The 15,644-nt window shown below is 53.5% G+C and overlaps 1 protein-coding gene across 1 annotated transcript in view; it reads right to left on the bottom strand.

The window, feature by feature from the left end:
• The window catches only part of CTBP2 (C-terminal binding protein 2), a 34,394-nt gene extending 18,983 nt beyond the window's left edge, over window positions 1-15,411 (bottom strand). Inside the window, 2 exon segments of the mRNA XM_020973635.2 lie at window positions 13,634-15,119; window positions 15,121-15,411. Coding sequence (XP_020829294.1) covers window positions 13,634-15,119; window positions 15,121-15,378 — 1,744 coding nt within the window. The 5' untranslated portion in view covers window positions 15,379-15,411.
• Between the last annotated feature and the right edge of the window lie 233 nt (window positions 15,412-15,644).

Genomic DNA, 15,644 nt, shown 5'->3' with positions numbered 1-15,644 from the left:
GGCCCGAAATGCCCAGGGATTCTCGGAGACCACGGCGCTGCCATCTGGGTCCTGCAACCAAACAACCAGCCTAAGAATCCCTGCTGGAAACTCCACCGACTTGGCTGCCCTCATCAGATGGGCACGTCTGGCAAATGCCCGGCTGTCTCCTCCAAGGACGCCCTCACGCCTGGCAGGACTCGCCTGGGTTTACTTCTGGCTGGAGACCAGCTTCATCGGTGACCGAGGCCAGCAAGTCCAACTATCCTTAGCAGGGAGGCCCGGGGGTTTGGACTGACCTAACAACGTTCAGGCCTCCTCCCCGTGCCTAGCAGACCCTCACATAGTAGGGCAGCCTGGCCCCAGTGGCTGCCTCTGCCTTAGGGGAGGGGGCTGGAGGGAGATGGGCTGCTCCTGCTTTAGCGGAGGGGGCCAGAGGGAGGTGGGCTGGACATTGCTTTAGGGGAGGAGGGTGGGGGGGAGGGGGGCTGGTACTGCTTTTAGGAGATGGCAGAAAAATGTGGATAAACTTAAGAGACAGCAGAACTAGGAAAACACAGTATCAGTGACTAGTGGAGTGTACATGGTAAGCCCTGAAAACAGAATGCTGAAAAACCTGGCAGGGCCCAGAGAAAGAAGGGACAGAAGGCACCTCCCCCAATTCTCCTGCAGACGGGGATCCATGGAACACTCCTCAGAGCATTCGATGTCTTTGCTGAATTCTTTTTCTCTCTCTTTTCCCCTTAAAAATTTTTGTTGCTGGTTATAAGGGATGGCTTGGGGTGGGGGGGGAGGAGAGAAATACGGGGGGAAATCAAAGTGATATAAAAACAAAAGATGTCAATAAAGAGAATATTTAATGCAAATAATTACGCAGAAAAAAACACTTCCTGACACAGTGAGGCAAGGTCCCATCATGCCCAGGAAATGACCCAGAGTCTCTGGCAGGGTAGGAAGAATAAAGCCAATTGCTGTATATATAGTAGCAGAGGAAATTCTCCAAGGAAACTGTTTGCTGACCATCAGTCACTCCTCTCGATTAATGCTGACAGCCTGTCAATGCGGTGTCGCCACTGGACTCAGTGAGGGGCCAGCATCCCTGCGTTCAATCCCAGTTCCTGGGGATGTTTTCTCCAGGAAGCCTCCCTGGGTTCCATGTGCCTCCTTCTCCTGCACCTCACACCTCCTGCATACACACCTGGATCTGTCTCTCCCAGAGCCCCCTGGGAGCTGCCCCCCCCCACAAGATTAGTCTGAGGCATTGCCTGGGGCATCGGTAAATTAGGGCACTTTCCTAGGGGAGCTGGAAAGGCTTCAGAGAAAACAGGGAGGCAGACCTGCATGGAAGGGGGCTCAGGGAGCTTCCCAAAACACTTTCAGCGCAGAGTGAAAGGAAGACAAAGGGCTCGCTCGCCCACAGTCACAGAGACTGGAAGGAGCCGACCAGGCTTTTTACCTGAGCCCCTCGGAATCGCCCCCTGAACCAGCTTGTCTCCCACTGCACCCACACCCTGAGGTCATCGGGTCTGCCCAATAGCTCATCTTCCCTCTGCACCCCCCCAACCAACAGCAGGCTGGGAAAAAGGCATGAAAAGCAAACCCCAAGCCTCAACACCAAAGTCCCCCCCCCCAACATGTCTCTGACACTCAAGGAAGGGTTAACCGAGCCTGCCACAACACCACCCAGTGAAATTTCAGCTCTCCTGCTTGACTCTCCCGGGCATTCCCTTTCCAACCCCGGGAGGATGTCTTCCCTCCAGCTCTTGAATGTCCTGCTGTCACGCACTTGCCTCCAGGAAGGCTTCCCTGCAGGCAGACCCCTCCCTCCTAATGGTGCCACGAAGGTGACCTCAGGGAGGCCAGGGCTGAGGTCAGCATGGCTGGAGGGGTGGCCGACCGGGCACACACTGGTGCGACCGATAGAGCCCTGTGGGCGTTAGATTGGGTCTTGGACCAGCAACAGACAAATCAAGAAAGATCCTACAAGGAAAGGAGTCCACGCCAGGCCCACGTCCCAGGAAAAGGTGTGGATGTGTAAGGTGGTCATTGGCCCCACACACCATATGTCTGTTTTCGTGGACCTTTACCGTAATGCCCCACAGTGGCAGCCACACAAACAGGGCCAAACCTGGAGGAATCCAGCGTCCCACATCTTGTACCCGTGGCAAGGGTCATGAAATACAGCATCCCAGGTAGGGAAAGGGGAAGAGAACATGGAGGATCTGGGACAGGCAAAAAAGTCACTCAGCCTAGCCCACCCTCTCCTAGCCTCTCATGACAAGCCATATTGGTACCATGATGCTGAGGCCTCTGAGGGTTATTAGCACCCTGTAAATCTGGTGCCCTGGATCAAAGCCCCAGCTGCCCCACCCTTGTTACACCCCCACCCCCACCCAAGTGCACACCCTCAGACTTATCCTTAGCATCTCACTCCCACCCCAAACGTCCAAACAATTATCTCACTTTGTTGTTTCCACACCCAACATTTCCTCAACACATGCCTCCTCTTTGCTGCAAAGTTATTACTGTGGGTCAGATCCTCATCGCCTCTAAGCTAGACTAGTGCAATGGCCTCCTTACTGGCCTCTGCCTCTAACTATTCCTCATTCACTTTTCCCAACCTTTTCCAAGCTCAAGTCTCCTCCACCTCCACTCCCCCTTACCCAGAAGACTCCAGCAGTGCTCATAATCACCACCAGGGCTATGTGGAAACCCCTCAGAACTCTTCCCACCTTCTAGCGCTTTTCTGCCAGCCAAACCGGTCCCCTCGCTGTGCCTCATCCAGGACCCTCCAGCTCCCACCACCAGGCCTTTGTCTCGGCTGTCCCTCGTGCCTGAGGATAGGAACGCTGTCTTTCCTCGGCTCTGCTGTGTGGAATTCCCAGGTTCCTCCCAGACTCTGGAGTCCTTTCTCAGAGCCCCCTCCCGCCCACACCTGCCGTGTATCCCGCCATCCCCCTGTGTGTCTCCTGGGACTGAGGCTAGTTGGTGGTGACAGGCAGGTTTCTCCCCCGAGATGGTTCACTCCTTAGTCCCCGCCCTGCCCCTGGCTTTTCCAGGCACCACAGGTGAGGGTCCCTCCAAGGACTCCGCCTCCCGTCCAGTGGTACGGCTGAACACAGCCCGCCCTCAGCACCCCAAGCCTCCCGTGAGGGCTGCTAAGCTCCCGGGGGGGGGGGTGCCCACGTTTGCAAGCCTTGGGGGCGGTTCACTGGAGTATGTGTGAGTTTCTAAAAATGTGCCCATGGCAACAACAGAAGGGTATGTTTGCAAAAAATAAATGAAATAAAGATGAGAGAAGAGAATTAAAGCCTCTAGAAGGAAGCCGGCGATGCCAGGCGTGGCCACCCCCTCGCCCTTCCCCCATTCCAGCGCCTCTCGCGGGACAGGCACACATATGCACCCCCCCCCCCCCCCCCCCCCCCCCCCCCGCGCCATTGAGAACGTCCCTTCTGGCTGGCCCGAGGGCGGAGAGGACCTGCGGGCCAGCCCGGCCCCAGCGGGATCATGGGAGGGTCGTTCCCAAGGTGAGCTTGCCTCCCCCAGATAAGCAGAGAGGACTCAGATTAAGATGACTGGAGATTAGCCCTCCAGGTCCACAGGAATCTGCAGCAACGTCTGGGCTCCTGGACCACTCACTCGCTCTGCCTGCCAACCACAACATTCCACTTCAAGGACGCCCTGGGCGAAGTATCCTCAGGTATGAGTGCAAAAGTGAAACAGCCCCTCCCGAAGCTTCCGTTCTGCTGGCCATCCCACAGCCAACAGAGAGTTCCAGGGTCAAGAGGCCCCTGTGCGACGCGTGAAGCCCCCAACCACAAGAAGGCCCAGGGAGCAGACCTCTCCTCTGGAAGACGAGGCGCTCACACTCGGTATCGTCCACATCTCCCGACTCCCAAGTCCAAGAAGGATCATCCCTCTCAGCACACCCACGGACTACAACCTTCAGCCACGGACTAGATGTAAAGCCCGCTCCAAGCTTGTCCTGGGGAAATGCACATATGGCACCAAGGGGGGAGAAGCTACACCCCATTCCACAGAACTTACCACACTCAGATTACGCGGCTGCACCCTACCTTAACTGCACACTTCAAGAGTCTCTGACAATGGACCCAAGCCCTCTGCAGTAACTCAGTCTTGCAGTAATGAAAGGGCAGATGATTCCGGGGAGAGTCAAGAAGTTGGTGGGTCTCCCCGTAAGACCCTGAAATCAGGTCTCCTGACTCAAGTCAGAGAGTGTTCTACCAAGGTATGCGATGCAAAACAGCAGAGCCTAGGACCCCGAGCAGAGGACAGTGCCAAGGTCACGTGACGGCCCCTGGCCCTGGCACTCTTAAAAAAGCCAAAAGTAAAACAAAATGCCCAAACACAAAAGGCACACCTCACCTAATTCTGTGGAAAACACCCCAATTATCGAGAGACGGAAGAAGCCGCTCTCGTGCTGATTAGTGTTTAATGTGGCCATAAAACCCCTGCGGCCGGGTGGTGGCCCCCTTGGCCAGTCTGCTGGGCGTGACTGGCCCCGCTGGCTGCCCCCAGATGCTCAAAGGGGCCGTCGGGGCAGCTGCTCCCCCGCCACATCCCCCCAGAGTCCAGTGGGACTCCATGCCCAGGGAGCCCCCACGCCCAGTGCCAAGCCCTTCTGCTTTTTGGAGGCTGTTACTATTATTTCTTTATATGGTTAAATTCCAATGGAAAACACAGAAACCGATGTTTATTAGGTGAGGGGTGGGGAGGCCAGAAGGGACAGGCCCAGGCTGGGTACAAACACCAATAATGATGACGGGGAACAGTCAGAGTTGGACGGCGGGTTAGTGACAATGACGGAGCTTTGGAGGGCAACTCTCAGGCAGTGGTGATATATGTGTGTGCGCACACACACCCACTGGTATTTGGTCAACAAGGAGACAATTTGTAAAAGCGGGAGGCGGCATGACGGGGTGGAAAGTACAATGGTTAGAGTATTAAAAGTGAGGGCTCAGATTCTAGACTGGCTTCCTCCATGCTCTGGGATGTCAGAGCCTCAATGTCCTCATCTGTGAAATGGGGTGCACCACCTACCACGTAGGGGAAATCTGTAAGGAAAACATCTGGTGAACTCAAGATTTCCCCCCCTTTAGGGAAGCAGGAAAGTAAGGCCCAGTTACATGCTTATGCTCACGGACCGAAGTCTGGTCAGACCTAGTGAAGTTTTTGGCCTTTGGCCTAGGCCTCCCTCTTCTGGCCCCAAGCTAGAGCTCATCTGCTGAGGATAAGGAAGAGCCATCAGACTGGGCTCCTAAGGACCTGAGTTCATATCCAAGCTTGACCACTTCCTTACCTGTGTGACCATGGGCAGGTTCTCTCTTCGGACTAATTGGTGTTTCTGGTTCCTTCCACCTGTAATTCTCCAACCCAAAAAAGCTCTTCTTCTCTGACCATCTGCTGTGGCAGACACATAAACTTTGGGGGCTGCCTGTCTCTCATCCTTCCTCCACTCCCCAGAGATACTGACCCCCCAATTTGATTTGACTCAATTTTTTTTTCTGGCTTGGGGTCTCTAAATTCCCCAGATGCTTGATGACAGAGATGCTGTGTGAGCCAGAGAAAGAGGTCTCCCTGGAGCCAGGGGCCTCCCCTCTCGATTTCCATTAGGAAGCCCTCTCTGTCTTATCAACATAATGCTTCCCGGAGACATCCAGAGGACCCCAATTGTCCTGGTTTCTGAATCCGGCAAGTCAACAGTGGTTTAGAATTTCTCACTCACAACCAAGAGCAGAGCCTCGGAGCACTCCCTCCTTATCTGGTGCAAACTCCCAGAAACTGAATCCGCTGGCTCACGTGTCCGTCTGCTGTTTATGTAACACACTGTTCCATTTCTACTTGTGAAGCCTTTCCAGGAGGAAACTTTCAGCTGTGCACATGTGAATGGGTCCCCGAGGCCAGCCTGCCCTCTCAGTGGGAACGGGTGTTTACAGGGTGATTTTACGCTCTTCTGGAAACTTGGCAAAAAGGAATCTGATTCATCCATTGCACACCGTGGCTGGGATCAGCGGAACCAGGACACATTTCCCATCTTGGTGCCAGCTCCGGGACTCAGAAAGAGTCAGGCCTCAGAAGCGGACAAACGGATTGTTTTGGAAATAAGTGGCCCACAGAACACTGAATTCTGAAGGGAAAAGGGGGAATCACATTCTTCAGCTTGGGATTTTAAATCCCTTCCCCTTGCCCTCCTCCTTGTTCCTGTATTTTGTATATTCAATATACCAGCCTAGTAGTTTACAAAGAAACTTCTAAATTTCAGCAAAGCGCCTGGGAAACATTCAGAAAGCTTTCCTTGCCTAATTCTGTTGACGAGATCAATTCAGGGACACTGAAAAGAACCCCACTGATTTATCTGGTGGAACTCCCACATGCCGCCTTCTGATTGTCTATTTTACACCTGAGACAGAGTGACAAGATGGGAACGATATTTTTATTTTCCTTTTTAAAGGATTCTCTTCCTACAATGACCAGAAGTCCAATCTGGCCTGAATCTAGAATCTGAAATGTACAGTCCCCATAGCTTTGGGCTTAGATAAACCAAGGGATGGCTTCTGGGATCCCTTCTGGATCTGTGGTCCTGTGGCCCTTGGGAAATGACTGAAAACATTATAAAGTCTCATTTGTATAGAAGCAGGAAAAAAGAAGAGAAAGCTAGGGTTGGGGGGCACGATTTTCAAGCAAAGGTGAAAAGCTGTAAAGGACGACTTCAATTACTGACTTGTTTCAGATAACTTCCCATGGTTAAGAAAAGCATAAGAAGTAAAGGGGCAGAAGGGCTGTTTCTAACCTATCCCTTGTACAGGGCACAGAAGGAGAATCCACTCACTTCAGCACCCAGGACAGACCCATGAGACCTTAAGAGCTCACTTGGGGGAGACGGGGGACAGCCCCCAGCTCTGGGGAGCAGGGCATCAGAGACCCCACGTGGGGCGGTCACTCTGGCGCTAACCAGCCCATCATTCACCTTTCCTGGCTCGCAATCGCGTGATAATCGCCCAATCTCTATATTTACAGAAAAGGGAAAACATACGAGTTTGGCAACTACTCTGGAATGGTTGGTTACAACCTCAGAGTTGACAAATAAGGGAATGGGAATGTTATTTACATTATAAATTTTGCAAAACAGAAAGTAGCTACTCACTACCTAATTCATGAATCCGCCCTATTATCTGGGTTCTAATCAGGCCCCAAGTACAAGGGGCAAATTTCAGCCAACTGCACTGCCGAGGTATTAGATGACAGCTTCTGAGTGCTGGGCCGACGGTTGTGATTAGCACCTCTGACTTCCCAGGAAGTGAATCAGTTTTCAAGGTTGCACACAGGTGCTGGAGCATCCCCTGGTCCCCCTAGCCTCAGAGGCAGGCACTTCAGGTAACACAAGGGCCCCGTGGACAAGCCTGGATTGAAGAGTCAGACAAGCTGGTCTGGATCCTCATAAGACCTTTGAGACCCTGGGAAAGAACAGGACCCACCAACATTTATAAAAGACTCTTCAGGTTGACAATGGTCTTTTCATAGATGAGCTTATCTGTACAATGGGAACATGGACTAGAGCTAAAGGCCCTCCCAGCTCTAACACTATGCACCTATAACCCTCCATTGGACAGATGAAGATACCGAGGCCCATGGTTACACACCATGTGGGGCAGGATTTGAACCCAGGTCTTTCTAACACTGAAAACAGCATTCTATCCACTTCCCAAAGCTACCTGTGTCTAAAAATGACGTGAAACAGGCCCTTTTATATCCATGAGCTCATCTGAAGACTTCTATTAACTGAAAATTTCTCTAAGAGCCAAGGAAGAAGCTCCACTCACTTGTTAGCCCCAAATCTGATGGTTTTCTCATGTTACTATGCCGTCTCTGGCAACCGGCCCGGGCTGGACTCCGAGGACAGCACTGCCCAGGTCACCCGAGGCCCAAGCAAGGCTTTCGAGGCTGGGATGGACAAAATCTCCCCCAGCTGGGCAGTGATAACAATGACCACGTTTGTCCAGAAGAAGATGCAGGTCTGTGCTTTGGAACATGTTGGGACACGGCACCTCTGGCCACATGTGGTTACTAGGTGGGCTAGTTATGGAAGGGGCTTTTTCCTTCTCTTTTACTAAAGGATGGCTCTGGAGAAGGAGGAGAAAAATGTTAGATGAAAATAAAGATTTTGATAAAAATGGACAACTTATAAAAATCATAGCCCCCAGGGCTCTGGGTCCAAACAATTTAGACCCACCAGGGAGACAGTGAAGAAGCCTCTTAGGGAGTAGGGAGAGAACAGCTTGGTGGGCAGGCTGGACAGTGGCTCGCAGGCAGGTGAGGGGCCTGACTTTGGGGAGTTGGATGGCTATTTGTCAGGGATATCATAGAAGGAATTCATGTCCATGGGATGGGGAGCAGGAATAGAGGCTAGATGTCTCCGAGGTGCTGGGACACTGAAGGGTCTGTGTGACCACAGACATGGGACCACAGACCATTTCTCTTCCCCACTGGAGAACGCAGTACCAACATCTGATGTGATGCTAAGGCCTAGGATTCCATCTGGGGCTTCCCGGACCCTCCCTCTGACACTCGCTGAAGCAGCCTTTGTTATCTGCTGGCATCTATCACTTCTCCTAATGAGATGGGGCTTGATTTATGGGCAGCCCCTGAACAGCCAGGCCAACACCTCCTGACCTGGCCAGCAAGGCCAAAGGTGGGGCTCCGGCTTCCCCAGGGAGCCCTTGCTGAGAACCTTGGAAACCCCGACAGGGCCTGGCCAAGCAGAAGAGGGGCCAAAAGGCGACAGAAGGGAAGGGGGCAGTGGAGGCCAAGTGCCACAATCTGCTAACGAGGATATAATCGCTGAATAAAAATACTCAGGCAATTGCCTAAGTGGGGAAAGAGGATTGTGCACTCTCTGAAAACCCAAGTGATGAGCACTTCTTCAGATGAACTACATGTGGCCTTGGCCTCATCTGCCAATGGGCCCCGAGTGTGGGCTCGTCGCCAAGGGGTCCCGAGTGTGGGCTCATCGCCAAGGGGCCCCGAGTGCGGCCTCATCCGCCAAGGGGCCCCAAGTGCGGCCTCATAACCAAGGGGCCCCGAGTGTGGGCTCGTCACCAAGGGGCCCTGAGTGTGGCCTCATAACCAAGGGGCCCGTAGGTGCAGGATTTCTGACTCCTAGGAGGTCAGCCAGCCAAATCAATTGCTGCATTTCCTTGAGGCCAAGCAGGTGCCAATCAGCATTGAGGGAGGGACCTCAGTTCCCCAACTGAGGAAAACCCAGGCCTGGAACAACCAATTCTTGTATGAAGGATCACTGATCACACACTGCACGTGGAAGGGGCCGCCTGAGTCAGACACTGTGGGCAGACCACTGAAGGGGCTTGGCGCATGCTTGTGGGATGGAAAGCTGCCCCGCAGCTGTATCTTCCACAAATGGGCGTTCTGCACATACACGTTCTCCTCCTGAGAACAGGGATGGCTTCTTTTTTTCAGATCTGTATGCTCAGCGCTCGCCATGGTGACCAGTACACAGTAGGTGCTTAATAAATGCTTGCGATGGAATCACACCAACGGCTCCCTCGTATCTTTCCATCCTCACCTCTGGCCACCAGCCCCACGGCCTCCAACCCTCCAACATCACCAGCCTCCGGGCATGGCTCACGCTGCGTCCTCGCCCCATGCGTCCTCTTTGATGGCGATGGTGCCTTCCCTTCTCCAAGCTCTAGATTCTACAAAGAATTTCCCAAGAAACTCCTCCGCCAGTGTGGGGCAGCTAACATCTCACAGAAGAACCACCTTCTGCTTCCATTTATTGGGCCCTGTCTGCCATCTCTCCTCTCTACCAGTCTGGGAGCAACATGTGAGCCTGACTCGTTTGGGGTCCAGATCCAAGGCTGATGGGGGGCAGGGACACCTGGGAGACGCAGACCCGTCTCCCCTTACTCAGATGAAGCTGTAGAGAAATGGCTGCTTTTTACAGAGGACCCACTATTGGCACCAGAGCCTGGCCTGGGGTCACTGCTGTCTCACACTGTCAACATCGGCTTTGGAGAAACCTGAATGTGGCACAGAAACAGCAACTGGCATGAGGTGGGGCAGAACCACTCGTGGACCACGCAGCCAACAAAGAGTGGAGAGGCCTGGGTTCAAATCCCACCTCAGTCACTTAATACTGCTATGATCTAGGGCAAGTCCCTTGGCTTTCCTGGGCCTCAGTTTCCCTAGCTGTAAAATGAGGGGTGGATTAGTTGACTTCTGGGGAGGTCTGTTCTCCTAAGGAAAGCTTAAAAAATGCAGCCTAGGGCAACGTCCATTAGAATCCTGAGGAGAAGGACCAGCTAGGTTGCCATGTTGTCTGTCTCCAGAAGAGTATATCAGCTCCATGAGGACAGACTGAGGGGAGCGGGGCTGTACGATGTAGGGGCTCAAAAGATAACTGCTGGATAATCAGACCCTTAAGAGTGGAAGGCAATTCTGGGGTGAGAGCCCATGGGCAGGAGAAGGAGCTGAAAGGGGACCCTGGGTGCTCTCAAACCAGCACTGAGTTTAGTCTAACGCAGCAGAGAATGTTACCAAGGCAACTCTATTCCATGAAGATGGGAGCCTTGGGAATCACTTTAATGGCCTCCCTTCCATCGTCAGCCTGGCATCAGTCAAGGACTCTCGTCCCCCTGAAGATGCAGAGGAACAGTCAAGTCACCAGCCTTGTCTGTCTCCACCAGCCCACCTCCATGTACACATTCCATCTATCCAGCTGTTTCCGCAGAGGGCTTACAGTGAAAACGAACCACCCAGAAATGAGAACAAACCCAAACACGGAAGGAAGAAGTCAAGACCTCTCCGTCAGCACCCTCTGAGCTACGGGCGGGCTTCACGCAGTTTTAAATGGGGAAAGGATACCTCTGTTTGCCTACCTCCAGCACGGGAGATGGGCCCTTGGCTCCTGCACAGAAGTCACTCAGTCTAGCCCACCCTCTCCTAGCCTCTCATGACAAGCCATATTGGTACCATGACGCTGAACTCTTTGCAGAGTGTGCTTTGGGGGAAGCTGCCTCGTCCCTGAACAGCTGAAACACTAATATCCATGTTTTTATTTAAGGGGAAAAAATGAAGACAAGGGCTCATGAGTCCAAGAAGAACAGAGAGAACTTTTTTAAAGATGCAAAATAAAATTCTTCGATGCAAGGTGCTGAGTGCCATGCGCTGCACACCACAGTTTTCTGGCCTAAGATTCAGTGACACTGAAGGTCAGTCCCTCCAGTTCCAGATCTGGCGGGATTATCCTTCACAACAAGGCACTGCATTTGTCCGATTCGTCCCTGCCCCCAAATCAAAGAGAAGCTGCGGCTCCTTCAGGCTGTACGCAGGCTTGTCAGCATCAGCCCAGCCTGGGGGCGGTGCCGGCCGGCAGGAGGGCAGGTCACGGGGTCCCCGCCTCCCCTCAGTGACTTGGGGGGCACGGAGATCTTGACCCTGGCCTCTAAAAACTCCTCCTTGTGGGTCCATGGCTGCAGAGGAGGTGAACATGATGCTCTGGCTGCTCTTGGGGGAGGTGGGGACCGCCGAGGAAGCCAGAGGCTTTCTTAGGGGGTGATGGAGGCAGCGGCATCTGTCTGCATTAGTCAACAGGCGTTTGGTTGAAAAGTGCTACCGAATGGTTTATTTGACAGAGAAATTGATGTATTCTCTGGTGAGCTTCCTATTCTAATTGTATGAAATTCCTCGAAATTGATATGGAGCCAGAGAACAAAGATGAAAACCCACATCCCCTGGTTTGTCCTAATGCATCCTGACTGACCACGACCCTTCAAATTAAATGGGGAAAAAGAAATGGGCGGCCGGCTCATGTTTGTGGGAAGGTAGCATCAAATTAAAGAAAAAAACTAAGGCAATTTTGCAGGTCCTACTTTAGCTAAACCTTTCAATGACTTCAATGAGGAGATAATCTTTCTGTGATTATGACCAAACCTTCCTGTCGCCTAGCAACACATAATTAAGGAATATGTTTTCAGATCCGCTTTGCAAGCTGGCCATTATCAGATGAGATCGCTACAGCAACAAATGTGGTCCTCATGCAAATGAGCCGGCTGGAAAGAAAGCCTGGCTGGCTTGTGAAGGACAGGGAGGGGGCGCAGGAAGGCCCCTGAGAAATCACCGCGATTCTGGTCACACACGGACTGAGGCACCGGTGGTGGAACCAGGCAGATCAAAAATAAAGTAACAAACCAGAAGCAAGTGCCCCAATCGAGAAAAGAGCCCGAATGCCGTTTACAGGACAAAACCAAACCCAACCCAGCAGATTCCTCTTCTTTTCTGAGTAAGCTAACAGGTGATCGTGAAGGTAACCTGGTGATACCCATCCACGATTTTCTGTTTCAACTGCTCAGACTCAGTGTAAAGTTAACAGATTCACCTTCAAAGCAAAGACAGAGCGCCCCTTTTTTTCCCCTTCAGGCTGGGGGAGGGGATGGGGGGGAGAGTCAGTGGGTGTTCCCCAATGTGGCAGGGTTGTCTGTCTTTGGAATTCCCCAACAACCTCCTTTTCCTGGGAAAAAGAAGAGAAGAGAAGCTGACACCTGTCCCCTGAATGGCATCATGAGTGAGTGCAGAGGGCAGGGGACTGCTAGAAAGAAAGACCTCTGCTTTGGGCTTCCATTTGCAGTTCTGTTGGGCCACGTTTCCTTATGGAGGTAGGAGGCAGACTCCTCCCCCAGCTTGTGCCCAACTGTGTGCAGAGGCGGGCTCTGTGTCAAGGACAAGATGTCCTACATGACCTCAAATGTCCCTGCGGGAACAGGTTTTAACCAAAAATTGCTAGTGCTTCTCTCCCTTTTCCCTAGCCTGTTTCTGTCTTTGCCTGACCAGACCCTTTAAAACATTCAACCTACATCCAAAACACATCCCCACATTTTCCTTAGCTTAGCCCATGGACATTAAAAGGGGATAATCACTGATTTAAGTACAAACTCACCTCACTAATGGCTCACATCCTACCAGCCCGTGCCAGGAAAAGACCATTTCCTCTACAGGCCTGGAAATTCTGCGAGGAGGCAGCAGATGAAAGAGCGTTTCTCTTGCCCCAAGTCTGAAGGACTTTTGAAGGACAGGAAAACCCAACGGTGTCACCCAGGCTCAGAGCAGAGCAAGGCTGGCGTTCCCTTTGGGGAGCCCAGTTACGGAGGGCTCAGGACAAATCTGCCATCGGCCTTCCAAGGCCCGAGTCCTCATCGCTACTCCCCTCTAAGGCTGGAACCATGCGAGGACCCACCCACCTGGGTAAAACTGGGGACATCACCATCATCTCCCAGGTCTTGTTCCCTCTTCATCTATAAAATGAAGGGACAGATGATAGCCTCTCCCAGCCCTTCCAGCCCCAGATTCATTATCATAGGAACCCACGCTCATCACTCTGGTTAAAAAATATCTCCTTTACCAGAATAAGCTAAGTGAGCAGAGAGAGCCCTCAGTCTAAGGAATGAGGTAGCCCCAGTGGTCATGGCTTACTGCTTGAGTGCAGATGGACGAAACATCTGGGATACGGATTATTAAAAAAATAAACCGACATGATTAAAAACCAAGCCAAGGATAGCTATAAAGAAAGCCACGGACCTGCCACGCAGCCCACGCTATGCTAAGAAACATAGGCAATTACTTTGTTCAGGCGAGATCATGGTGGAGACAATGATGGGGGCTCCAGTGCGCCTGGCCACCTTCTGATATGAAGAGTGAGGCGTGTGGAGAGGCTGGGGGGCCGCCGGTGGCAGGGTGGCATCCGTTGGAACACTGGGTTTTCTCAGCAGCTGTGGGCTGCCATGGGGGCTGTGCAGAGGAGACACAGGGATGGTCCGCTCCCTCTTCATGAGCTCCATGGGCACTGTGTACGCAGTAGAGTATGCGATCTTGGGGCCGGGGTGCAGGTTATTCTGTACCGTGGTGGTCATGGCTATCCCAGCCTGGGGGGAGTAAGATGGTCCCGAGCGGGCATTTATGGTGCACGGCACAGGAGAATTGTATCCAGGATTCAGTGGGAAATGAGCATTCGGATGGGCCACGCCGGCAGCAGAGTAGGTGGCTGTCTCTAGAAGGTGCTGAGACGGCGCACTCGAGGGTCTCCGAGTCACCTCCGGGCGGGGTGGGACTGCCTGAAGAGGGAAAACTGACTGGTGCTGGGCGGGGTTGCCACCCCCCATGGCTCCGGGGCCAGGCTGTCCCAAGTAATTGTTGGGCAGATCACTTCGATGGCTGAAGCTGTTGGAGCGGGTCCTGGGGCGTGAGGAGGGGCCCTTGCGGCACTGCAGCTCAGCCCGGCAGTGACCGGCCAGCTGGGAAAGGACACGTGCCTGACCCAGGTTGGGGGCGACAGACTTGACATCATTTTCCTCCATCACGGCCAGCACATTAGGGCAATCAAACCCCTGCTGGAGCAAGGCACTAATGGTGCTCTCAGACAAGCCTTCCGTCCTCAGAAAGGCCGTGAACTCAGGGTCCACATTCCTCTTGCCATCCTGCCCAGAGAAAGCCGCCGATGTCGGGGCCTGCGGAGGGGCCTCGTAGGTCTCATACGCCATCTTGGCATTGAGGGCTTCCTGGGCCGGGCCATAGCTGTGGCTCCCGGGCCCTGCCGAGAGCCCCGGGGTCCCCTCAGCCACAGCGGACAGACTGGGGTCAACCACTAAGCACGTCGGCGCCGTCTGCCTGGCAACGGGAGGGGGCTCGAGGGGCCTCATGCCTACATCATTCAGGAGGGGCCGGCTGGGATAAACCAGTGCCTCTGCCCCGTACCTCAGAGGAGGGTCAGCTCCATACCTGGAGAGGGAAGCGTCGCGGCTCCGTATCCTCTGGCCTTCAGGGATCATTTTACCCCCAGGATCTCGGTAAAGGCGACTGGCTTCGTGAGCGGTGGGTGAACGACCTTGCATCTGATCCCACACCAATCGGCTTCCGGGTATCCCATAATTCAGCCCTGGTCTGTTAACTATTTGGTCCCTAAAGTAGGGAGGCTCTTTAGGGGTTCTGCCCGCTGCTAAGGAGGGGTCACCATAGAAGTCCTGCGAGGGCAGAGGACTCCGTCCAGACACCGCTACCTGCCTGCTGTCGTAATGGAGAAATTCAGGAGCAGAGCTCTTCCTCGGGGGGGCCGGCAGCAAACGCCACGTCCTGGTATGGGTACGGGTCTCCTCTCAGCTCTGGCCCCCCGTGCATCACGAGCTCAGGGCCCCGAGGGCTGGGCTGCTCGTACCAGACATGCTCGCCACCAGGAGTCAGAGGGTTCCTTCTGCTAGAGGAGGGTCTCGGGTAATCCAGGGTGCCATCATTTCCCCAGCTGCTATCATACCAGCCAGCAGCATCCCAGCTCTGAGAGCGACCGATGCTGACAAGCTTGTTTGGGACCGGCATTGAAGAAAGAACAATGTCTGCGGAGGATGGGGGGGGGCAGGACGCTTCCCTTATGAGTCTCCAATTACATTCGTCTACAGTGGCCCGGGCTGCCTGCAAACCCCTCGGAGAGGGCAGCAGCAACCCACTGGCGGTTTTGCGTTTCAAAGTATTTCCTGAATTATTAATTCCCTGAAACTTTAGCAGACAAAGCAGAGAGAGCTCCTGGTAACTCTGCCTCTCTGCCCATCAGCATCGGTGAAAGGTCTTTTCTTTTCCTTTAGCCC

This window comes from Phascolarctos cinereus, unplaced genomic scaffold (assembly GCF_003287225.1).
Source record: "Phascolarctos cinereus isolate Bilbo 61053 unplaced genomic scaffold, phaCin_HiC Scaffold_3;HRSCAF=262, whole genome shotgun sequence".
NCBI classification, from domain to species: Eukaryota; Metazoa; Chordata; class Mammalia; order Diprotodontia; family Phascolarctidae; genus Phascolarctos; species Phascolarctos cinereus.
This window is presented reverse-complemented; position numbering and strand designations above follow the sequence as displayed.